General features: G+C 47.0%; 1 protein-coding gene across 1 annotated transcript in view; it reads right to left on the bottom strand.

The window, feature by feature from the left end:
• The window catches only part of LCT (lactase), a 47,594-nt gene that overhangs the window by 14,279 nt on the left and 10,604 nt on the right, over positions 1 to 22,711 (bottom strand). Inside the window, exons 2-9 of the mRNA XM_043894256.1 lie at positions 21,853 to 21,932; positions 18,825 to 18,908; positions 16,906 to 17,008; positions 15,379 to 15,457; positions 10,670 to 11,396; positions 6,353 to 6,998; positions 3,650 to 5,197; positions 2,546 to 2,814 (exon numbers count right to left, since the gene is read on the bottom strand). Coding sequence (XP_043750191.1) covers positions 2,546 to 2,814; positions 3,650 to 5,197; positions 6,353 to 6,998; positions 10,670 to 11,396; positions 15,379 to 15,457; positions 16,906 to 17,008; positions 18,825 to 18,908; positions 21,853 to 21,932 — 3,536 coding nt within the window. The remainder of the gene's footprint in view (positions 1 to 2,545; positions 2,815 to 3,649; positions 5,198 to 6,352; positions 6,999 to 10,669; positions 11,397 to 15,378; positions 15,458 to 16,905; positions 17,009 to 18,824; positions 18,909 to 21,852; positions 21,933 to 22,711) is intronic.

Here is a 22,711-nt window from a genome sequence, read left to right as displayed (position 1 = left end):
GGAGACTAGTTAATGCAGGGGGACTAAGACAATAAGCGACTATGTTGAGGATATTGGGAGTTAGATTTCTCATCATTGGAGAAAAGAGATATGACTATGAAAAGCGGGAAAGCCGGCATTAACCTTGTGAGTAGGATTGGACTTGGGGGTATCAAAGTGTTTTTTTTAACATACATAAAGATGTGGGTGGATATAGAAATAGATATCTGTGCACACACACTGTGTGTGTACACATGTATTTCCTCACTCTGTCCACTTCTAGAGGGCCTAGAAGTAATGACCCGCTAGCATACTAAGCACCTAGATCTTGGTTTCTAGATGCCCTTATCCAATAAAAGAAACCAGGGCTCATTAGAGAGATGGCTGATTAAAGGGCTGGGGCAGAAAAGACAGAAGATGCTTGGAACATCTTGTTGTACCAGAAAGAATTAGGAAAGTGCTCAAAGAACGATGGGCCACGTCAAAAGGACGCAGGCTCTAGCTAAAGGACTATCCACCTGGCAAAATGTGGGATGATTTAAATATCTCCATACTAATGATGACAAAAATATAACCCACTGAACAAAATAGAATTTCATGAGGCCATACTTTTGATACATATCAATATGTATTTATATGCAAATAAAATGTAAAAAAGCAGAAGAAAAGACAAAACTCGACCTTTCTGTTGAATGCTACCTAATAAATATAAAAGCAATGATGGACTGAGAAAAATCACCATTTGTCAACTGTCACAGTAATACCTGATTCAGGCCTGCAGCCATGCCCTAGAATGAGACCCTTTCCCTGGCCCTAGAATAAGTCCAGCTGGAAACCCATGGGGCTGTGGTTCTCACCCAGGGATTATTTGTCCCCGAGGAGACACTTAGCAATGTCTGGAGACATTTCTGGTTGTTACAGCTGGGGAAGGGGTCTACTGGCATCCAGTGGGCAGAGGCCAGGTTTGTTACTAAACATCCTGCAGTGCACAGGATGGACCAAAGTGCATGGGATGGACCACAGTGCACGGGACGGACCACGGTGCACGGGACGGACCACGGTGCACGGGACGGACCACGGTGCACCGGACGGACCACGGTGCACGGGATGGACCACAGTGCACACGACGGACCACGTTGCACGGGACGGACCACGGTGCACGGGATGGACCACGGTGCACACGACGGACCATGGTGCACGGGACGGACCACGGTGCACGGGATGGACCACGGAGCACGGGATGGACCACAGGGCGCGGGATGGACCACGGAGCACGGGACGGACCTTAGTGCACGGGACGGACCACGGAGCACGGGACGGACCATGGTGCACAGGACGGACCACGGTGCACGGGATGGACCCATGGTGTGTAGGATGGACCACAGAGCACGGGACGGACCACGGTGCACGGGATGGACCATGGTGCACGGGTGGACCACAGTGCACGGGATGGACCACAGGGCACGGGACGGACCACGGTGCACGGGACAGACCACGGTGCACGGGATGGACCCATGGTGTGTAGGATGGGCCATAGTGCATAGGACAGCCCACAGCAAAGAGTTCTCCAGCCCCAAATTTCAGTTGGCCTGGCTGGAGAAACCCTTCTACAGAGGATTCTGTCTGCCTCAAGTAAGAGTAACAGGATCCTGTCTCTGAAATCTTGGCATTTCCTCCAATGAACCTTTCATGTTCAATGTACCAGAGCTCCAAAAAAGGACCAAGAGCTGTGGTTTCTTCTAGGCCATGGACAGACACATGAACAGTTTCTATGTTTGTGTGCTTAGCTAATGTACATCTGGATACTGCAGAATTTGGTCTGAGATGTCATTATATCATGGTAGTCAGGTCATCTGGCGGGGCTCCCCTCACCTTTCTTGGAAACAGTTTCAGCAGCTATGGTCACCTATAAAAAACTCAAGAGCTGAGCAAGCCAGAGTCAGGTCAGCTCAGACCACTGACCCCACCCAGGTTCCACACTGAGAATACAGAGCACCCACTCCTGGATCAAAGAAAATAAAAGGAGGCAGGAGATGTAAAGTAGGGTCCCACCCTTAACTGCCTTGGCAAGTCACACTTCACTTTGTAGCTTTCTTTTCTCTGAGGAAAAGTGAACCCTCGTATTTTCTGTATTAGTGAGCTTCATTTAGCATGAATAAGGTAAAGGTATGATGTTATTAGGATGTCAGAAAAAGCCCAGGTCCACATGATAGTCATTTTGATCAAACTGTCTGCTTGGAAGATACGAGGTAAGAAATAAAGGCATCCAGCTGAGAATCTTCATATTTGCACATCTTTGCCTAAGGGTTTCTGCCTGGCTCCACCTGGCCCGCTAACACCTGTCTCAGCCTGGCCCTTCTAACTGTGCTTGTTCTCCTGAATTTGGAGATGTGAAGAGGCCAGGCTGTCTGGGAAGAGGGTCTCCCAGACGCCCCTCCATCCCCACCCTGTGGTACCTGTCCCTCCCGCCCACAGGTCTGTGAAAACCCACTGCTCCTGCCTGCCCTCTGCAGCCCCGACAGAGCCTGGCATGTAGTAGGTTTACTGTAGACGGCTAGCTCCTCACCTGATATGAGGCGGTCGCTGCACTCCAGATGAAGTCCTTGGGGAACTGTCCGTATAGGAACTCATCATCCTTGGACAGCGGCATGCCATTGTTGGTGATGACCTCTGTGTAGTAACTGGCTGAGGCTCTTGCCGTGCGAGACCTGTTCACGTCATCAAAATCAACACGGTACAGTCCAAACTTGACCGTGTAGCCTTCCAGCCACTCAAAGTTGTCCATCAGGGACCAGGCAGCATATCCACGAAGGTTGACGCCATCAAGTCTGTAGGCTGGGGACATTGCACAGAGGGCAGAGGAGAGCTTTACACCAGGAGGGTGAGGGCCCAAGAAGCGCAGCCCCGTACTGGCTCCTCACTGCAGGCGGTCTTCAACCACCAACTTGTACACACAAGTAACGTGTGCCATGATAGATCGCCCTTTTGTTAACACTGATAACCCCATAACAAGTATTAATGACTGATCTTTGCAAAATCAAATTCTTTTGTTGGAGTAAAGGGACATGTCTGCAATTCAAGAGTCTTAGCCCACTTTAGAGGTTATTTCTCTGGGGTACATGGAACCTGAAAGTCAGTGCTAGTCATTCAGTCGTGTCTGACTCTTGGTGACCCCATGAACTGTAGCCCACCAGGCTCCTCTGTCCATGGAATTCTCCAGGCAATACTGGATTGGATTGCCATTCCCTTCTCCAGGGGATCTTCGTGACCCAGGGATAGAACCTGGGGCTCCTGCATTGCAGGCAGATTCTTCCCATCTGAGCCACCAGAGAAGCCTGACAAATGGAATCTACCAGAATATAGTAAGCTCCTTGTCAGCATAAAGGTGTTTGTTCTGTTCACTGCTGTGTCCCCAGCACTTAGAATAGTACTTGTCACACAGTATTTGGTCAGTAATGAAAACACGCCTGTGGGACTCTGTGTCACATGTGGGGAGAAGATCACTGCTTTTTTTCAGATTCCAGAGGGATATGTAACCTCAGACAGGGAGAGAGTTATAGGATCAGGGTATAAACAAGAGACCCATTAATGGTTTGTACTCCATTCTGCCAAGGCTCCTGACATATGGATGTTGGGAGACTTTGTAAGGGGAACTTGAACCCTCACGTACCTTTCAGAGCTTCGTTGATATAGGTTTTGTGGTAAAATATCCTGTCGGTATCTTCCAGTTTGGAGTCCGTCAGCCCCACTCCGTTCTCAGTGATATAAATGGGGATGTCCCCATACTCTTCCTTGACCCAGTTGAGCAGTCTCCGCATCCCCCAGGCGGCAGCCCTGTTCATGGCTGTGGCAGGCCAGGAAGTGTCCTCCCTCTCCAGCAGCTCCTGGTCACTCGTGTAGGAGGGTGGGTTTAACCTGGGTGTCGTGTGTTGCACGATCCTGGAGGAGTAAGTGTTGAGGCAGAACACATCGGCGGTAGCTGCGATGTACTGCTTCTCTTCCTCCGTGAAGCTGGGCAGGCGGGAGGTGGCCAGGTGTTGCAGTTCACTCCTGTTCCCCACCTTCCACTTCATGGCATCTGGGTAGTCTCCGTTTCGGAAGATGGGGTGGGCAAACCAACCCAAGGAGAATTGCAGCATTCGGTCAGCTGCCTCCACGTCCCTGGGGACCAGCGACTGGGGCTCTGCCCAGTGGGAACTGAGGCTCAAGGAGATGACCCCCTTCTGCTCTTGCCTGTACTTCTCATCATACGTGTGATAGACTCTGGCATGAGCTTTGATGATTGCATGGCCAATCCTATAAGGTCCCCAGCCTGGGTCATTCACATTTGGGGGAAATTCCCCTGAGCCATACCCCAACCAGGCCTGGTATGTGGGCTCATTAAAAGTCATCCAGAACTTGACTCTGTCACCAAAGGTCTGGAAGCAGAAGTCTGCATAGCTGTTGAACAAGTCAATCAGGGAAGGATTCTCCCAGCCTCCAATATCCTGCAGGGCCTGGGGCAGGTCCCAGTGGAACAGGGTTACCATGGGAGAGATGTTGTTTTCCACCAAGCCATTGATCAGCCTGTTGTAATAATCAACACCATGTGTGTTGACAGAAGTGTTTCTCCCAGTTGGGAAAATCCGAGACCAGGAGATGGAGAAGCGATAAGCCTTCACCTTCAAAGCTTGGAGCATGTTCAGGTCAGCATCCAGGTGGTTATAGCTGTCACAGGCCACGTCTCCAGTAGCGTTGTCTTTCACGTTGCTCCCTGGTGTGTGGGTAAAGTTGTCCCAGACGCTGGGGCCTTTGCCGTCAGCATCCCAAGCTCCTTCAATCTGATAGGCTGACGAGGACACACCCCACAGAAAGTCATCCCGGAATGTGCCATGGTAGAACAGATCTCTCTCAAACTTGGGTTGGTTGGAGAACTTCTCCCAGACCACTTTTGCCTTAGAGGGCACCTCAGATGGAAAAGTGAAGGCTCTGATTTTCTGGGGGACATTTGCTATACTGGGTGGTGACAGTCTTTTTACTACCTTGTTGAGGAAACCATTTTTTTCTATCACGCTGGTGAAAAAGTAGGCAGATTTCCTGGCAGTCCTTGGCCTGCTGCTGTCATTGAAGTTGACGTGGTACAGTCCAAACCTCTGGCTATACCCAGAAGGGCCTTCAAAGCCATCAATGAAGGAGCGAGCGATGTAAGACTGAACAACCACAGAGTCTTCTTTGACAGCTATGGAGAAAAACAAAATTGGAAACTGCTTTAAAGTCTCTGTTACTGGTTGTTCTAAAGTCTCTGCTGTTATTTTTTAAATAGAGGTGCTTATTTGGGGTTTCTTAGCATTTCAGCCATGCTCCTTGGAAGAAAAGCTATGACCAAACTAGATAGAATATTAAAAAGCAGAGACATTACTTTGCTAACAAGTCAAAAGCCATGGTTTTTCCAGTAGTCATATATGAATGTGAGAGTTGGAATATAAAAAAAGTCGAGCACCGAAGAATTGATGCTTTTGAACTGTGGTGTTGGAGAAAACTCTTGAGAGTCCCTTGGACTGCAAGGAGATCAAACCAATTAATCCTAAAGGAAATCAGTCCTGAATATTCATTGGAAGGACTGATGCTAAAGCTGAAACTCCAATGCTTTGGTGACCTGATGCGAAGAACTGACTTATTGGAAAAAACCCTGATGCTGGGAAAGATTGAAGGCAGGAGGAGAAGGAGATGACAGGATGAGATAGTTGGATGGCATCACCAGCTCGATGGACATGAGTTTGAGCAAGCTCCAGGAGTTGGTGATGGACAGGGAAGCCTGGTGTGCTGCAGTCCATGGGGTCGGTCACAAAGAGTCAGACACAACTGAGCAACTGAATTGAACTGAGCACTGCAGCCCAGAAGGCACAGATTTAAGCAGCACTTGAATTGTGTTCTGCTATAAAATAGGGGAGGCTTGTAAAGGCAAAGCCTGTAAGGTTACATAAATTGTTTATCTAGAATTAGGATTGGAGGGGACTTCCCTGGTGGTCCAGTGGTTAAGACTCCATGCTCCCAATGCAAGGGGCATGAGTTCAATCCCTGGTCAGAGATCTAAGATCCTGCTAGCCACATGCTGTGAACAACAACAACAAAAAGATGATGAGGCTTGATGAATGGTTAGGACTCAGATGGGCAGAGCGTAGAAGGAGCATTGTAGGGACTAGGAATATAAAAGCAAACACTTAAGACCTTTAGAGAGAGAGTTAGAAGGCTGATATGAAGGACTGACTATTACTACAAACACTATTTTCTGGCTTCATTTCCATGGGAGATTGTTTTTGTCCCATAAAACAAAAGTCTGAAGACTTGATGAAGTACCACCCATGCTTGATCACTAGCATATCCATGTCCTTACCCTTGAGCACCTCATTGATATACTGGTTGAAGTAGTCAACTCTCAGGGAATCATCGATGAGGTCTTCATTCTCCGCTATGGGCATGCCGTTCCCGGCTAGGTAGATTGGAACTTTGCCTTTTGTGTATTCCAAGGATACAAAATTCAACAGCCTCCTTATGCCCCAGGGCACGACGCGAATCCAAGAGGATGCGGTCTGGGGCCACGTGGGGTCCACATGCTGGGAGAAGCCGCCGATGGTATCATAGCTGGGGATGCAGGTATGTCCTTGGGCCTTGCTGATGAGGCGGGAAGTGTAATGGGACAGACCCAGAAAATCAGCAGAGCCTTTCAAGAGCTGTTTCTCTGCCTGGGTGAACTCAGGGAGCTGGACCACAGGACTGGGGCACAGCTCGTTCAGCGGTTGGATCTGGGCCCTCAGGGCAGCCGGGTAGTCTCCATCCACGAAGACGGGGTGTGCAAACCAGCCCAGCATGAAGTGCAGGAAGCGTTCGGCGGCTCTCAGGTCCTCGGGCCTCTCTGGGGACAGGGGCTCTGCCCAGTCCGCGTTCAGCACGATGCCCACACGGCCCTGCTGCTGTGGGCGGTGGTGGCTGTCGTAGTGGTGCCAAGCCCTGGCGTGCGCCTTGAGGACCGTGTGAGCCACCTTGTGAGGAAGAAAGAAGGAAATTCAGGACTTAGTGACAAGTCAGTAACAAGTCAACGACAACGATGTCAGCAAGTTAACACCAAGGTGAATGATGGCAGCAAGTTAATAAAAGCAGTAAGGCTGATGACGTCAACATCAATATATCAACACTGATGTCAACAGTGTCATCAAGTCATCAACAAGTTAACACCTACGTCACATTGGCAACAAATCAACAAAATATCAAGTCAACAGCACCAAAGAGAAGTTAAGACTGATGCTAACAATGTAAAGGAGGCTAGAACATGGACAATGTTGACAACACCACCAGTGCCAGCAACATCAGCCACATGGACAATAGCTTCCCAAGTTAACAGCAACTATGTCCACAAGTGTTGACAACCAGTCAACACCACCATCAGATCATTAGCAATAGCACCACAACCACATCAACAATAAGGGTTAATGGCTTCTCTCGTGTGATCCTCAGTTAGTTGACAAGTACAAATACTATTTCTACAATACAGGTGCGGAACACAGATCCAGAGAAGGGGTAAATGCAGGCCGTCCAACCCCAGGCTTCTACTGTCCCTCATAGTGCTACATGGCCTCTGTGCTCAGTAAGGGCTTATTGACTAACTAGCCAACAACTAATTGGAAGGGGGGATCATTTTAATTAATACAAAGGAGGGGAAAATTCCTTCTAGCCTGCCTGATCTCCTTTCTACTTAATAAAATCTAGGAAGAGAAACCACCACCAAGATCTGTGTGTAGACTCAACTCATGGTCTTACAAAAGTCAGCATGGTTCCTTGGCGGAGCACCGTGAGACACTGGGCAAAGGTGGGGTGTGTGGAGCATAACAAGTCGAGATTTAAATCGACTCTGTCACATGCTCAGTAAACTCAAACCATCTTCTCTCTCGGCTTCAGCTTCGTCTGCAGGAAGTGGGTCATTCTGGATCCTCCCAGAAGGGCTCAGTGTGGCTGTGTGGGCAAGGCAGAGAGCAGAGACTGGGGTGCGGGAAGGGGTTTGTTACCACTGAGCTCCTTTTCCTGTTCATCATGTGAAGAGGCTGACGCCTGTGTTTGAGGAATGTTGTACCAGAACATTGCTCCATGAAGAGGGGCTCCTGACTGCTTCTGGTGTACCAAATATTAGTTCTTAACTGGGCCCTGACCTCCAGCAGCAAACTGTGCACCTTTCTTAAAAGCAGGAATGCTTCCCTTCTTAGCCTGCTGGTGTCAGGGCAAAACATGGAAGCAACCTAAATGTCCACTGACAGAGGGATGAATAAACAAGATGCGGTACATCTATACACTGAAATACTACTCAGCCAGAAAAAAGGATGAAATCATGCCATCTGCAGCAACATGGATGCAACCAAAAATTATCACACCAAGTGAAATATGTCAGAAAGAGAAAGACAAATACCATATGATATTATATGTGGAATCTAAATACAGCACAAATGAACCTATCTACAAAACAGAAAAAGACTCACAGATATAGAGAATAGACTTGTGGTTGCCACGGGGGAAACGGGGAGGGAGAGGGGTGGAGTTTGGGGTTGGTAGATGCAAACTATTATATATGGGATAGATAAACACCCATATATAATAGTATATATAGTATATACTATACTACTGTATAGTATAGGGAATTATATCCAATCTCCTGGGATAAATCATAATGAAAAAGAATATTTACAGAGGTATATATGTATATAACTGAGCTGCTTTGATATACAGCAGAGATTGGCACAACACTGTAAATTAACTATACTTCAATAAAAACAACAACAATAAAAATCAAAGGTACTAAGCCGAGGGTACACTGTGACTACACTGTGAATGCAAGGAAACTGTGACTGGAATGAAATACTGGTAAGGTTATGAGAGAGATCTTTTCTTTGAAATTTTTCCTTACTGGTATCATAATGTTTTATAAATAAAAGGAAGAATTGAGAGAGAAAAGTGAGGTGGACTTTCTCATCACAGTCTCTATAGGAAAATCTCAGGAGACATAGCTGTAGGGATAAGAAGCCTAAGGAGAAAAGGATGGGATGAGCTTCACAATAAAAACACAGAAAGGTCCAAACCTTCCCCTTTCAGGAGTGTTCTCTTTCTCCGTGGGTGTGGTGAACAAGTGTGCTGAATGAGAACAAGCAAGTGTGCTGAACAAGAGCAGAATGGAAGCCTCGACTTAAGTGCTATGTTCTGGCATTATATTGAGTCACTTACAGAGCTCACTCTGTGCATAGTTTGAATTGCTCTCTAATTTTCTAATATGTGTTAGTATCATTTCCCCCCCCCCTCAAAGGTTTTAATGTCTTGATGACTTATCTAGCATGGGGCACAGTGAATACTCCTGTCTTAAAACAGTTTGTGTGTGTTAGTTACTCAGTCGTGTCCTACTCTTTGTGATCCCACGGGCTGTAGCCCGCCAGGCTCCTCTGTCCATGGAATTCTCCAGGCAAGAATACTGGAGTGGGTTGCCATTCCCTTCTCCCGGGGATCTTCCTGACCCAGGGATTGAACTCGGGTCTCCCTTATTGCAGGCAGATTCTTTACCATCTGAGCCACCAGGGAAGCCCATTTCAGAACAGAACCCAAAGTGTGGCAGAGGAAAGCCAGACTAACGTGCTTATCCTGAAGAATGTTGCCAGTGAAGCTGGTAGCTTTTCTGGGAGATTTTAAAGAAAAAGGAAGATGATGCTTGGGACCCATATGAAGATATTTAAAATTTTGTCTCCAGGGACTTCCCTGGTTAAGACTCTGCACCTCTACTGCAGGGGGCATCAGTTCAATCCCTGATTGGGAAACTAAGATCCCATATGCCACATGTGGCCAAAAAAAGAAAAAATACTTTGTTTTCAGGTTATACATCCCCTTCTTATTGAAGTGATACTCTGATTGCCCCCTGCACCTTCCTCCGTCCCCACCTCCCCATCTCTCAGCCAGTATTGAGGGGTAGAGCTGGGATCTGCACTGAACTTCACAGACTCCTAGCCTAGACCCAGTGACTGGGTCAGGGATGAGCATGCGACCCACACAGAGATCATGAGCACAGGAGACCTTTGCCAGAACAGTGATAAGCCATCTTTCCTGTCTTCTACTGATGCTGAAATATGGGAGAAGGATTGCAGCCATCTGGCTACTCGGAAGCCCAAGAATAAAGCCAATGAGGGGAACAAGAGAAAAGGAAAAACTGAGTCCTGGTAACATCAACGCTGGTCCAAACAACTCTACTCTGATCAGCTAAAACTAGGACTTTCCAGTTTCCTGAACTCAGAAATTCCCTCCTTGCTTTCAAGTCAGTTTAGGTTGGGTTTTCTGTCACTTGCAGTTAAGTCCTGGCTGACATGGAAAACTTGCTTTGGAGTCAAGTAGATTTGGGCTCAAAATGTTGGCTTCACACTGCTAACCCACTATCAATGTCATCACAACCAAATTGCTTCTTCTCCTGAACCCCAATTCCCTCATCCATCAGAGCCGTTCTGAGGATGCAGTAACAATTTTTAAAGTGCCAGAACAGCGTTTGGCGCTTTTAACAATTTTAACAGTTCCTTCCCTCCCTCCAATTTCTTCTAAAGAAGAAAAAGAAAAGACTTGCTGATGGGAAGGTAAAAGAGTGTTTTTCCAACCAAATGCCCTTCCAACAAGTAGGCACGGCAAGGATGGGAAGTACCTTAAAAGAGGCCACCCCTGGGTCAGAGATGCCCGGTGCGTGTTGGCCAGTGCCGTAGCCCGCGTAGCTCATCACCCATGGCTCGTGGAAGGTCACCCACAGCTTCACACGGTCCCCAAACGTGGAGAAACAGAAGGCCGCGTAGTCCAGGAAGGCATCCACCACGTCCTCATTCTGCCACCCGCCGCGATCCTGCAGCGCCTGAGGCAGGTCCCAGTGGAAGAGTGTGGCCATGGGCTCGATGTGCGAGTCCAGCAGGCTGTCAATCAGCTTGTTGTAGTAGGCAACGCCCCGGGGGTTGGGGTTATGCCCCTGCCCAGTGGGGAAGATGCGGGACCAGGAGATGGAGAACTTGTAGACCTGGGCCTGGAGGCCACGGAGCAGGGCGACGTCAGTGTCTACCTTGTGGTAACTGTCGCTGGCCACCTCTGGCGTTGCCTGGCCCTTGGCGGTGTTCTGGGGCCCGACTCTGTCCCAGATGCTCGGCCCTCTTCCATCCTCAGCCCAGGCTCCTTCCACTTTAAAAGCTCCCGTGGAGACACCCCAGAGAAAGCCTTCAGGAAAAACATCCTGCAGGAAAGCATCCCTTTCTGCCGTGGACTGGTTGGAAAACGCTTCCCAGACTCTCTGATAGGCTGAGCGGGGCGGCCAGGCGTCTACTGCTGTGTCCGGGCCCAGCTGCAGGGCAGTCTGGAGGGTCAGGCTGTCACTCAGAGAACAAGACCAGCTGAGGGAGTGAAGTGATATAAAGGGACATAATAAGTAATAACTCTAATTTATAGGTGACCTGAGACTGATGAATGGTGACAATGTGTTTAGTCAGTAAAGATTCCAATAACACTGACTCTAAGTGATGGGCAGGAAGTGACTGGGAGATGGGAAATTATTATTACCCCTTCTTAGGCAAGTTAGGATGAGATGGTTGGATGGCATCACCAACTCAATGGGCATGAGTTTGAGTAAACTCCAGGAGTTGGTGATGGACAGGGAGGCCTGATGTGCTGCAGTCCATGGGGTCACAAAGAGTTGGACACAACTGATCAACTGAACTGAACTGAACTTAGGCAAGTTATCACTGCTCCTGCATGACTGAAAATACTGTGCTAATGCTACTATTCTCTGTATTAGACCACCCTTCAATATTGTCTTCAGTTCTGATGAAATTTTTCTTCTTATAATGTATATTTATAAAACACAGCTAAAGATAATGACTTCAATTGTTGAGTCTTTTGATTCTATATTGGCCACTGTGATAAAAATGTATGTACATTAATTACCTCATTTAAATTTCAAAATAAGTGTATGAGATAGGCAGTACATTATTTATTTTCTTCCTACAGAGAAGGAAACTGAGACTTAAAGAAGTGAGTAATTTCTGGGCATCAGGGGCCAGCAGCTATTTACCAGCTGGTACAGAAATATTTCAGTAATTGAACTACCAGTACAGCTCTACTGATGTATACCACTTAAATATCAACCCCAGCTACAACTTCCTTTCTTCTTCATGTTGCCTGGGTTATGGTCATAATGGCAGGAGCTCAAGCATCCATCCAGCACCATGAGGCAGAAGTTTTGTTAAGGGTGACAAAGCAATGAGAGAGGAGCCTGGGTTCCTGATGATTTTACCCACTCTAGACTGTCCATCTCTGGGCTTCATTTATGTCAATAAACTTTAATCTTTTTTTAAAATGAGAACTCCTTGATTATACAGCTTGCAAATGATAGAGCTCAGAGTCTGTGCTTTTAACCACATATCACTATGTATATGTGTAGATATGTGGACATTATATGCATATATGTTATGTTTTATGAACATAAATATTTATTCAGAAATAAATATATCTGAAATAAACATAACGAAATAAAACATAACATAGAAATGCTAGTTTGAGGGCTTCCCTGGTGGCTCAGTGGTAAAGAATCCACCTGCTAATGCAGAAGACATGAGTCCGATCCCTGGTTCAGGGAGATCCCACATGCCTCAGAGCAACGAGGCCTGTGCACCACAGCTTCTGAGTCTGTACTCTAGAGCCTGGGAGCTGCAACTATTGAGCACTTGTGCGGCAACTACTGAAGCCAGAGCGGCCTTGAGCCCATGTTCTGCAATAAGAAAAGCCACTGCGATGAGAAGCCTGCACACTGCAATGAGAAGTTGCATCACTCCTGCTCTCTTCAACTAGAGAAGAACCCGTGCAGCAATGAAAACCCAGCTGAGTCAAAAATAAATAAAATTATTTTTAAAAAGCTATTTTCATAGACAACCAAGTCTGATATATTCTATTTAATTCTAGTCTGTTTTCCTTCTCTCTCCTTCCTCTCTCCCTCCCTCCCTCCCTGAGTCCTGCGTGTGGGCTGGAGAGCAGTGCCTGAGAACATGCGGCAGTTTCACCAGCAGAGGGCAGCCTTGAGGAAGTGTTGGTAGAGGGGCGTGTGTTTAGCCTGGAGAAGAGAACACAGGTGGGGAAAGGCGAGAGCAACTCCCTGTCCTAGGGCTCTCCAGTGGAGAGGGGCTGACATTTTACAAGGTTGGCCCAGAGCGCAGAACTGGTACAGGGACCCTGCAGAAAGACCTCTCTCCCATGGAGTGGGGCCTGGGCCTTACAGATTTGTGTGTGTTAAATCCCTTCAGTCATGTCCGACTCTGCGACCCTGTGGACTGTAGCCTGCAGGCCCCTCTGTCCATGGGGTTCTCCAGGCAAGAATATTGGAGAGGGTGGCCATGCCCTTCTCTAGGGTTCAAACTTCAGCTCCTTCTGTTTTATGAAGCATCAACTCATCTGCCTTTTGTAGAAAGGTGGTGCTGGGAAATGATGGCCTGTAGCTGTAGATTATCCAAAACAGACGCATGAGTCTGGAACGCACCAGGGACCCAGAGGAGTGCCCACTCCGCTGTTCTGACCCAACCCTTCTGATCATGACCGTCCTTCTGGCTTGGGTGAAAAGAGGTTTTCAAGAAATAAACTCCCCCTGGATAAAACAGAACTTGCCATACAGGCCTTGGAGCCTGGGTTTGCCTCACTTGGGTAGAGATTTAGCTCAAGCAGTCCGTATGCCCAGCCTTCCAGGTGCCCCTCACTCCCTACTCTAACCCCTCAGAGCACCCCAGGTTACGCTCTCATCCTCTCCTCTGGGGAGCAGTGCTGTATCTCCTGCCACTCTCTCTGCCAGAGTCACTGGTGGGCCTCTCTGTCTCATTTCTGAGTCTAAAACATTCCAATGAGAAAATTATGTCTGTCCTCCCAGAACCCCCTTCCACCTGCCCCAGCACCTGCAGATTATCCATCAACATTCACCCACTCTCAGTTTGTTAGCCAACATTGGACCTTCCCTTCAGGAGAATTAGCAAGAGATCAAGCCGTTAGAAAGAGAACCCTGGAACTGATGTCTCATGTCATCTTGCGGTTTTATAATCACTGCTTCCTCAGACTGCCCCCTTTCTTATGACCTCTTCAGTTTTATTTTCCAAAAAACACAGCCCAGCACTCCTCGGCTGATTCCAAGTACAAACAGAGAGCAGGTTTGACCTGCTTGCTCATGCAGTATACCCACAATATACTTCTCATACTCTCAGCACAAAGCCTGGCGTGTAGCTGCTTCAGGTCTGGTGATGTGAACTGCTGATGTGAAGTGAGTTGAGAGGATTGAACAGTAGAGGGAGACATGGCTGAGGACAGCCAACTGCTGGGAGAAAAAAAGGTACAAAGAGATAGTGCACTGAAGCTTATGATCTTGGACAGAGCTATGCTAGAACTGTCCGCAGCGAGCTTTAGCCGAAGGTCTGGGAAGCTAATGGTTGCCCCTAGTCCTTCCTTGACACAGGGTACGAGACATTCCATTCTGCAACATACTCCTGTGGAGTGCTGAGGGTTCTGGGAAACGCCCTGCACTGGCTTCCACACCAAGCTTTTCTCACTCGAGAAATGCATTGGAAGGTAAGTGCATGCATGCGTGGGTGCTGTCCCTTCAGTCACGTCCAACTCTTTGCAACCCCATGGACTGTAACCCACCAGGCTCCTCTGTCCATGGGATTCTCCAGACAAGAAGACTGGAATGTGTTGCCTTGCCCTTCTCCAGGTAAGTGCAAGAGACTGACATGATTATGGAAATAATTGCAGATCTGCTCTTTTTTTTTCTTTTAGTATGTGTCTTACAAATTTTGTACTTTACTCATGTGCTAAGAAATTATTTGCAATCCCACAATAATTAAAAAACTTTGTCCTGAGAAACCACTGAATTAGGCTTCTACCTGGTGCATGGCTGACTTTCCCATCTATGCTGTCTCCTTGCAGGTAATATGCTTCACATTTCACGAGAGAAAATGGTGCAGAGAACTCACTTTACTCAGACCACGTAACTTCAGGGATGGGCAGGTCTATCATGAACACAGCCTGCTCTTCATCATCTAACAATGCCTCCAACAAGATCTTAACTGGAAGGCAGGGGTTCAAACATCAGCTCTGTTAGTTGTGTGCACTTGGTGAACTAGAGGAGGCTGAATGATTGGTGAGAGTCAGAACCGCATGGGGCCCAGGGACACTGTTCCCAGCTTTTCCCTCTGAGTCTCCATCTCTCCTGTCCAGAATGGCCACAGAGGGCCCACTCATCCAAAAGACAAATGATAACAGTCCCATGAGCTTACACAGGTGAAGAACAGCGGAGCATTTGGGAAACATCAGTTATTGATAGTTCAACAGGAAATCTAACATTACCTTTTCTTGGAACTTGATGAACAGCTCAGGAATGTACTAATATCAAACCCAATGATGAGCACTTGGTCTTCATTTACGGCTGTAAGAGAAGAAGTTTAATTCACTCCACCTGAAGCTCACCCAACTATGCATGGCTGCCCATCAACAGTTCTCCTCACTCATGTACCACAGCCAAACTCCAAGCAATGGTTCCAAGCCCCTCTGGAGAATTCCAAGGCTAAGATTTAAGAAGGTCACATGTGATTTTTTTTTTTCCCTACTAAGAACAGCTGTTCTCAAACTTCCACGTGCATTAGCATCACCTGTGGAGCTTGTTCAATGCAGATTGCTGGGCCCACTCCCAGGTTTCTGAGCAGGGTTTTCTGATCTGAGGTGGGCTCTGGAATGTGAATATCTAACAAGTTCCCAGTGATGCTGATGCTTTTCTAGAGACCAAACACAGAGAACAACTGACTCAGATGACCTCAAACATTAGGAGAGGGTGGAACCTTTTTTCTAAGAAACTATAAACATAAGATTGACTATTTCAACCATTTAGAAAGGGATGGGATTTAAGAACAGAAATCATGACTCCAAAGATGACTTAGGGCAAGAGTTACTATCGCATCCATGGTTGTGGTTCATGAGGTCTGTGAAGCCAGCTCAGCACTCGTTACAGGTGATAGAAAGGGCACGACCAACATCTCCCATATTCTGACCTTACAGGGAGACTGAACTGGATATCAGGCACCCAGAGGCCTGCCCCTGACCCCTTCTTGCAGAGTGTCTAGTGGTCCTCAGCCCCTGAGGCCTTAATGGACACTGCTTTCCCTTGACCAGATTGGACCAGGACAATCTTCTTTTTAATAATCATTTTAAAAATTTTTGTGAAAAGTAATGTTAACCTTTTTTATATGCTATACAGCATGCGGGATCCTAGTTCCCTGACCAGGGATCAAACCTGCAGCCCCAGCATTGGAAGCATGGAGTCTTAAGCATTGGACCACCAAGGGAAGTCCCAAGAGAAGTCTTCTGATGCATGGCCCACCCATCAGATTCACTCTCAAGAATTTGAAATAAGAGACATTGTGGAGATGGTCCATGAGTTGTGGGGTCCTATAACTGAAGAGGCTCATCAGGAAATGGGGAAATGAACAAAAGTAAAAGTGTCTGGGGGTGGGCAGAGAGCAGTCTTGCAAGGTGGGGCACAGATGAGAGACCCTAGAGGGAGGAGTAGTGGAAGCAGACAGATAGGCGCAGGGCTGTTGCCAGGCTTATGCCTGACATCTCTGGCCTGATGGTCTTCATCTCCATGAGACCCTGGCATCCTTCACATGCTGTACAGATCTTCTCTTCTTTCTTGGGTCGGTGGGAACTAAATGACCAACAATAAGAAGGCAAGGAACACTACACGCATCTAGGGTAGGCTCTCAAACCAGACCTTCTTTGGTCGCTCCTCCTATTGGAACCCCAGACTCTCAAGATTTCTACCCTACAAGCCAAGGCACCAAACGTCACTGCAAACCTCTCCAGTGATGGTCCGCTCACCTTTGAGAAGGCTGAAGAGCAGATGGGCTATGTTGTTCCTGGTGGAGAGGCAGTTCTGGAGTTTCAGACTGAAGATGAAAAGTTTCACTTTTGGTTCAATGGTCTGAAAATGATATAGGCCAGAAAGTGAACCGAAGCTGCTGAGAGTAAGTTATTAGTTAACAGGGACAGATTTTCAAGATGTGAAGCCACAACACTCAGTGTGGTTTTGGAAATAACTGCTAGCCATGTCAGTTAATAAAGGGAGCTGACTCCAGACTTGAGGGAGGAAAAAAATGACACTTTTCTATAACATAGGCCATTCTCTATACAGACGCCCACCAAAGACATAGGTTCATCTATCCTGTCTCCTCAGGCCACAAGGTACCTGCTAGAACTAGTCGCTGTATCAGGACCAGGAACAAGGCCATCTGCCCGTGGCAGGGGCCTGAGATACTACAAGAGGCTCCATCAGGTGCTGCAGTCATGATGTTTATAGTGTCGAGGCTTTGCTTCAGAACAGTCTGGTTTGGGGAGGGGGGAGGTAGGGTATAAATGAAGCAAGATCTACCCCGAGTTGACAGCTTCTGAACCTGGAGATGGCTTCATTATGTTTTTCTTTCTACCATTGGATATGTCTGACATTTTCCATAAAGAAACTGAAAAGAAACTATCTTCATTAAAATTGGACCAGGTGTCGTTTTTCTGCCATTTCTAGTCATTTCAGTATCAAAAGGAACATCTTTGGGCTGACAAGTTGTTTGACCTCATTTTAAGTTACTTTGTCTTGGGTTTGGTCATTTTCCCCACACTATCTTCCCCTACTCTGAATAGTTAACAGCCACTGAGAAATACCAACAGTAACTTCTCAAACAGGAGCCTGGCAGGTTCTTTATTTTCTCAGAGCCACCAGTAACAATGAGGTGACTTAAGCTCTGAGAAACAGAGTAACTGGCTCAGAACCAGTTGGTGGGGCTCTGATTCACATAGCTTTGCTCCTTCCCTGTGCCGGGTCAATGTGGTAAAGTCAAATTATTAAGGGAATAGAGTGTTTTTTCCTTCCCAGGAGATCCATGCATAGTGGGGCAGCCTGTGATGTCACAGGGCTGGAGAGCTGGAGGATCTGTCTGCTGAGTGGGGGATTCCCTGGGGAGCAGGGTTTCTTCTGAGAAGGGCATGCAGGACCCCCACACGCAGCTCCTGCAGAATTCAGAACCTGTGGACATGCGGTGGGTCCCCAGGCCCTAAGACACCTGTGTGCCGGTGGGGAGCGGCAGCTGAGGCTCAGAGAAGGGGCACGCAGGTGCTCTGGGGAGAGTGGAGAGAGAGTGAGGGTTGGCTTGTTTAGGTAAATATTTCTGTGACCACATCTACGAAATGTCTTTTTCAATCTCAGAATGAACATGAATTCTGACTCTCAATAGCTTTCTGCATGAGAGAGCAGAGGATCCATGTAAATATTTACCTGAACAAGCCAACCCTCTTTATCCTTTCCAGGGAAGACTATCTAACCTCCAGAGGTTCTCTATGGGAATTTCCTCAGACGAAACTGCATGTATGAAAGAAAGTGAAAGTGAAGTTGCTCAGTCATGTCTGACTCTTTGCAACTAGAGTACTGGAGTGGGTTGCCATTTCCTTTTCCAGAGGATCTTCTCAACCCAGGGATCTAACCTGGGTCTCCCGCATTGTAGGCAGATGCTTTATCATCTGAGCCACCAGGGAAGTCTGCATGTATACAGACTTTTGTTTTTTTTGGCTGTGCTGCAAGGCTTGTGGGAACTTTGTTCCTTAACTAGGGATTGAACTCAGGCCCTTGGTAGTGATGAAAGCGTGGAGTCCTAACCACTGGACCACAAGCTTATGCATCAGCTGAAGCATTAAATGCCTAGTACCAGGAACCTTTGCCATTCATCATCAATATGGAGAATAGCTTAAGTTACCTGCAGTTCACTCAACTTGAGTGGTAAATCTGCCTCATTGTGGCATTCATCAGATAAATCAAGAGAGACGAAGTCAACTGCATCCTGGAAATAAGCAAATAGAATCATTAGAACATAAACATTTTCAAGATGAAGAACTGCTCAGAACTATTCTTTTTTTGTTTCTCTCCTTGTTACTAAGTGGAATACTCCAAACCGGGACTTTCCAAGGGAGAAGCAGGATGAGGAAAAGCTGGGGACAAGATGAGAATGTGTATGGGGTGTGCCTCTTGTGTCGTGAGGAATGCATCATGTATGCACTCAGCAAAGTGCTTGGCACACAGGAAGGGCTCAGTAAATGCATACGATTGAATGAGTGAGTGAGTGAGTAAAAGAAGTAGTGTGGGCCAGAAAGGGTGGGTTTTCACTGAGTGAGTAAACTCTAAAGGAAAGGGGTCAGAGGCCAGAGCTGCCCTGGGTGGAAAGCCTTCTCATGGCCCTTCCACTCTGCAGGACAGAGGCTTTGGAGTTTCAGCCACCCACAGGCCAGTTAGTAATCTCTGCAGACTCTACCGGAGTTTGGAGTTTTAATTGTAGGCTATACTCACTGGCTACTTTCAAACCACAGCTTAAAGTCCACTCCGTTGGCCCTAGCCTGGCCCACACTGTAATCCAAGAACAGAGCTCTCATGGTCCGTGGACACCCCTATCTGTGCTCCAATTAAGGACATACCTCTCCACCCTGTCTTTTTCTGCATATCCTTTAAGAACTACAGATTCAGAGTCTCCACCCTTTTCAGTGAGTCATTTCTCTCCTGGCCACAACCAGACTGCTGCCGGTGTTCCCCCCTTCTCTTCCCCTGGGATAAAGACTGTGGGTAATGGCATCTGGGAACAGCCCAGTGCACTGTGACCTTAGATAACTGACTCTCCACTGCTCCCCGTGGCTTTTCCAATCAAGTTATTGTCATGTGTACCCAACATTCCACAGGCTTGCTCCCCACTGGCAAGCTCCACTGGAACATTCCCTTTGGCCCCCTCGGCCCTTGCTTTGTCTATCAGCTCCACGCAGCGTGTGATCATCGACTTCATGCTCTTGAAAGCCACTGTGCTGGGTTTAAAGATGAGTAGGATCCACAGAAACTTACAACTTGACAGAGTTAGTAAATGTACTGACCACATGAAGAACAGGCAGGAAGTTCTAAGTGATATAAGAAAAGTCCACACCTCAAATCTTGGCACGGAGAAGGCAATGGAACCCCACTCCAGTACTCTTGCCTGGAAAATCCCATGGATGGAGGAGCCTGGTGGGCTGCAGTCCATGGGGTCATGAAGAGTTGGACACGACTGAGCGACTTCACTTTCACTTTTCACTTTCATGCATTGGAGAAGGAACTGGCAACCCACCCCAGTGTTCTTGCCTGGAGAATCCCAGGGACGGGGGAGCCTGGTTGGCTGCCTTCTATGGGGTTGCACAGAGTCGGACATGACTGAAGCGACTTAGCAATAGCAGCAGCTAATCTTGGAGGGAATTAGACTCACCTGCGAATGTGGGAAGGCTCTGAAAGCCCAGGGCGTCCCTCCACATTTTGTACTTTATTAGCTCTCCAGGTGATTCTGATACCAAAATTTGAGAACTGCGGATCTAAACAAATGGCTAAAATGTTCCAAGCGAGGAGAGACCACATCAGGTTTAGTGGGAAGTGTTATTAACAGAAGCCTCTTTATGGTGGGCACATTCACACTGATGTTAAAAGTGGGCAGAATTTTGTTGGAAGAGATTTGAGGAAGGCAAGGAGGATAGGACTTCAGGTAGGGGATGCCGGAGAGCTGGTGGAGAGCACAGCGTACACAGTGGGGAAAAGGTGAGGCCAGAGAGACAGCGAGAGGGTCTTGGTGAGCCGCATTCTGGAAGGCTCTGAGGAATTTCACCATTTCAGGGCAATGTAGCTTCTCAGCAGGGAATTCAGCAAAAGATGCATTGCATGGTGGGGGGACTGGGGGCAGAGAGCCCAGTTCAAAGACTACTGCTTGACAAGCATTTTCTGATCAGCACTTTGGTCTCCTGAGCTCATAACTGATAGCAGTTATCACTCCTTGTAAAAGAATTTAGATATTCTGGTGTTTTGGTCATACTATCAGTCTTGGACCTGGTCATTTCAGAACCTTATCATGTCTGGTTTTTAAATCCCCGAGCTTGTAAATCTGAAGTTGGACCTTGACATATGGGGCCTCCATCCCAGCACAGACACAGGGCCGCGCAACCACAGGAATCAGGTGTCTTCTCAGAGGGCTTTCCACGCCGCCCAGCAGTCAACATTACAAGGGCCAAAGCTGTTAAATGCTCAAATGTTTTAACGTTTCTTACTAAAATTATAGTTAAAAGTTGTTTTTAGAGGAGGTAGAAAGCAGGATGGGCACTCCAGGGACCACATTGTTACTGTTATTAAAAAAAACAAACCAAAAACTCTTACCCTAGTACCTGTTTTGCTAAAAAACAAACAAAAAAATACAAAACTGACTTCTCTTCTGATAAGCTCTTTTTAAGAAGGAGCAAGACCAGAGGCATTTGACGTCTTTGTGTAGGCAAAAGCTGACACTTGACCAAGTGAAAGCTGGGGCTACAACAAATAAGACTTTGTTTTAAAGTAATTATAAATCTAGAGAATGCATAACACTCAGAAGAGGCATTTGTAAGAATGTCAAGAAAACCATTATATGTAGGGTGGATAAACAATAAGTTACTTCTGTATAGCACAGGGAACTATATTTAACATCCTGTGATAAACCAGAGTGGAAAAGAATGTGACAAAGAATGTGTATATATATATATATATATATACACACACACACATATATATAATATATATAACTGAATCATTTTGCCGTACAGTAGAAATTAACACAGCATTGTAGGTCAAGTACACATCAATAAAATAAATTTAAAAAGAAAGAATGTCAAGTCGACAAAAATTTCTATTTTTTTAAAAAATTAAACTTGCAACTTTTCTCAGAAGTTACAGATTCTGTTTCTTTGGGCTGTCATTACCTTGACAAGCGCAGACGTAGATGGTTCTAGCAGGAGCTTGGAGACCGTCTCAGCTTGCAGGACCACAGAGAATTTTCCACCTGAAACCAACCAGACAAGGGGATGTCGGTGAGAGAGGAAGGAGGCTGTGACCCCAGAAGCCACTGGTGAACTTGTTTTCTATTGGCCTTTCTAGTCCACGTTCACCAACTTTAAAAAAGATTTCTGCAGAAATCACTCACATGATTTTACGCTAGCTGAAAGATTTTAGAAAACAAGGTAGCTTTTTAAGAAATGTCCCTTTAGAGACTGTTTCATATAAATCAGAAGGGTGAAGTGCAAGACACTTGTAAAGTCTTTTGCAAGAATAAAAACAGTTCCTTTCCCTAACCCCACACAATGTAAAAGGCAGAATGGAGAGAACTGCGTCTCAGTTCCTAATAAACCTTGGCCTCTGCGTGCTTTACAAGCTCTCCAGGTGATTCTGACACACACTAAATCTTGGGAACTGTTGGTCTAAACAACAGTTCAGAGTTCCAAGTGGAGAGACTTTGGAAAGGTGGGGTGTTCTCAGGGGACTGCTGCTACCTGTCCTCATTCACTGTGCAGACGTCCATTCAACCCTTACTGTGCACTGAGGAGAATATGAAGGCAATAAAGACTTGTGCAGCTTGTGCCCTCTCACTTTGACATTTGATCACCTAACAGTGGTGTGGAAGCTTATGTACATCAGAATCACCTGTCCTTCTTGTCAGCCGACTGGGGTGGACCCAGGAATGAGAGCCTTTCACAAGCTTCCTGGGTGCTTCAGATACAGTGGTGCTCAGACCACAGTTTGAAACACGCTGCTGTGGGCTTCTCAGGTGGCTTACTGGCAAAG

The sequence above is a fragment of the Cervus elaphus genome, chromosome 33, assembly GCF_910594005.1.
Source record: "Cervus elaphus chromosome 33, mCerEla1.1, whole genome shotgun sequence".
Taxonomy (NCBI): domain Eukaryota; kingdom Metazoa; phylum Chordata; class Mammalia; order Artiodactyla; family Cervidae; genus Cervus; species Cervus elaphus.
Note: the sequence above shows the minus strand (reverse complement) of the source record. Positions and strands in the feature narration are given on the sequence as shown.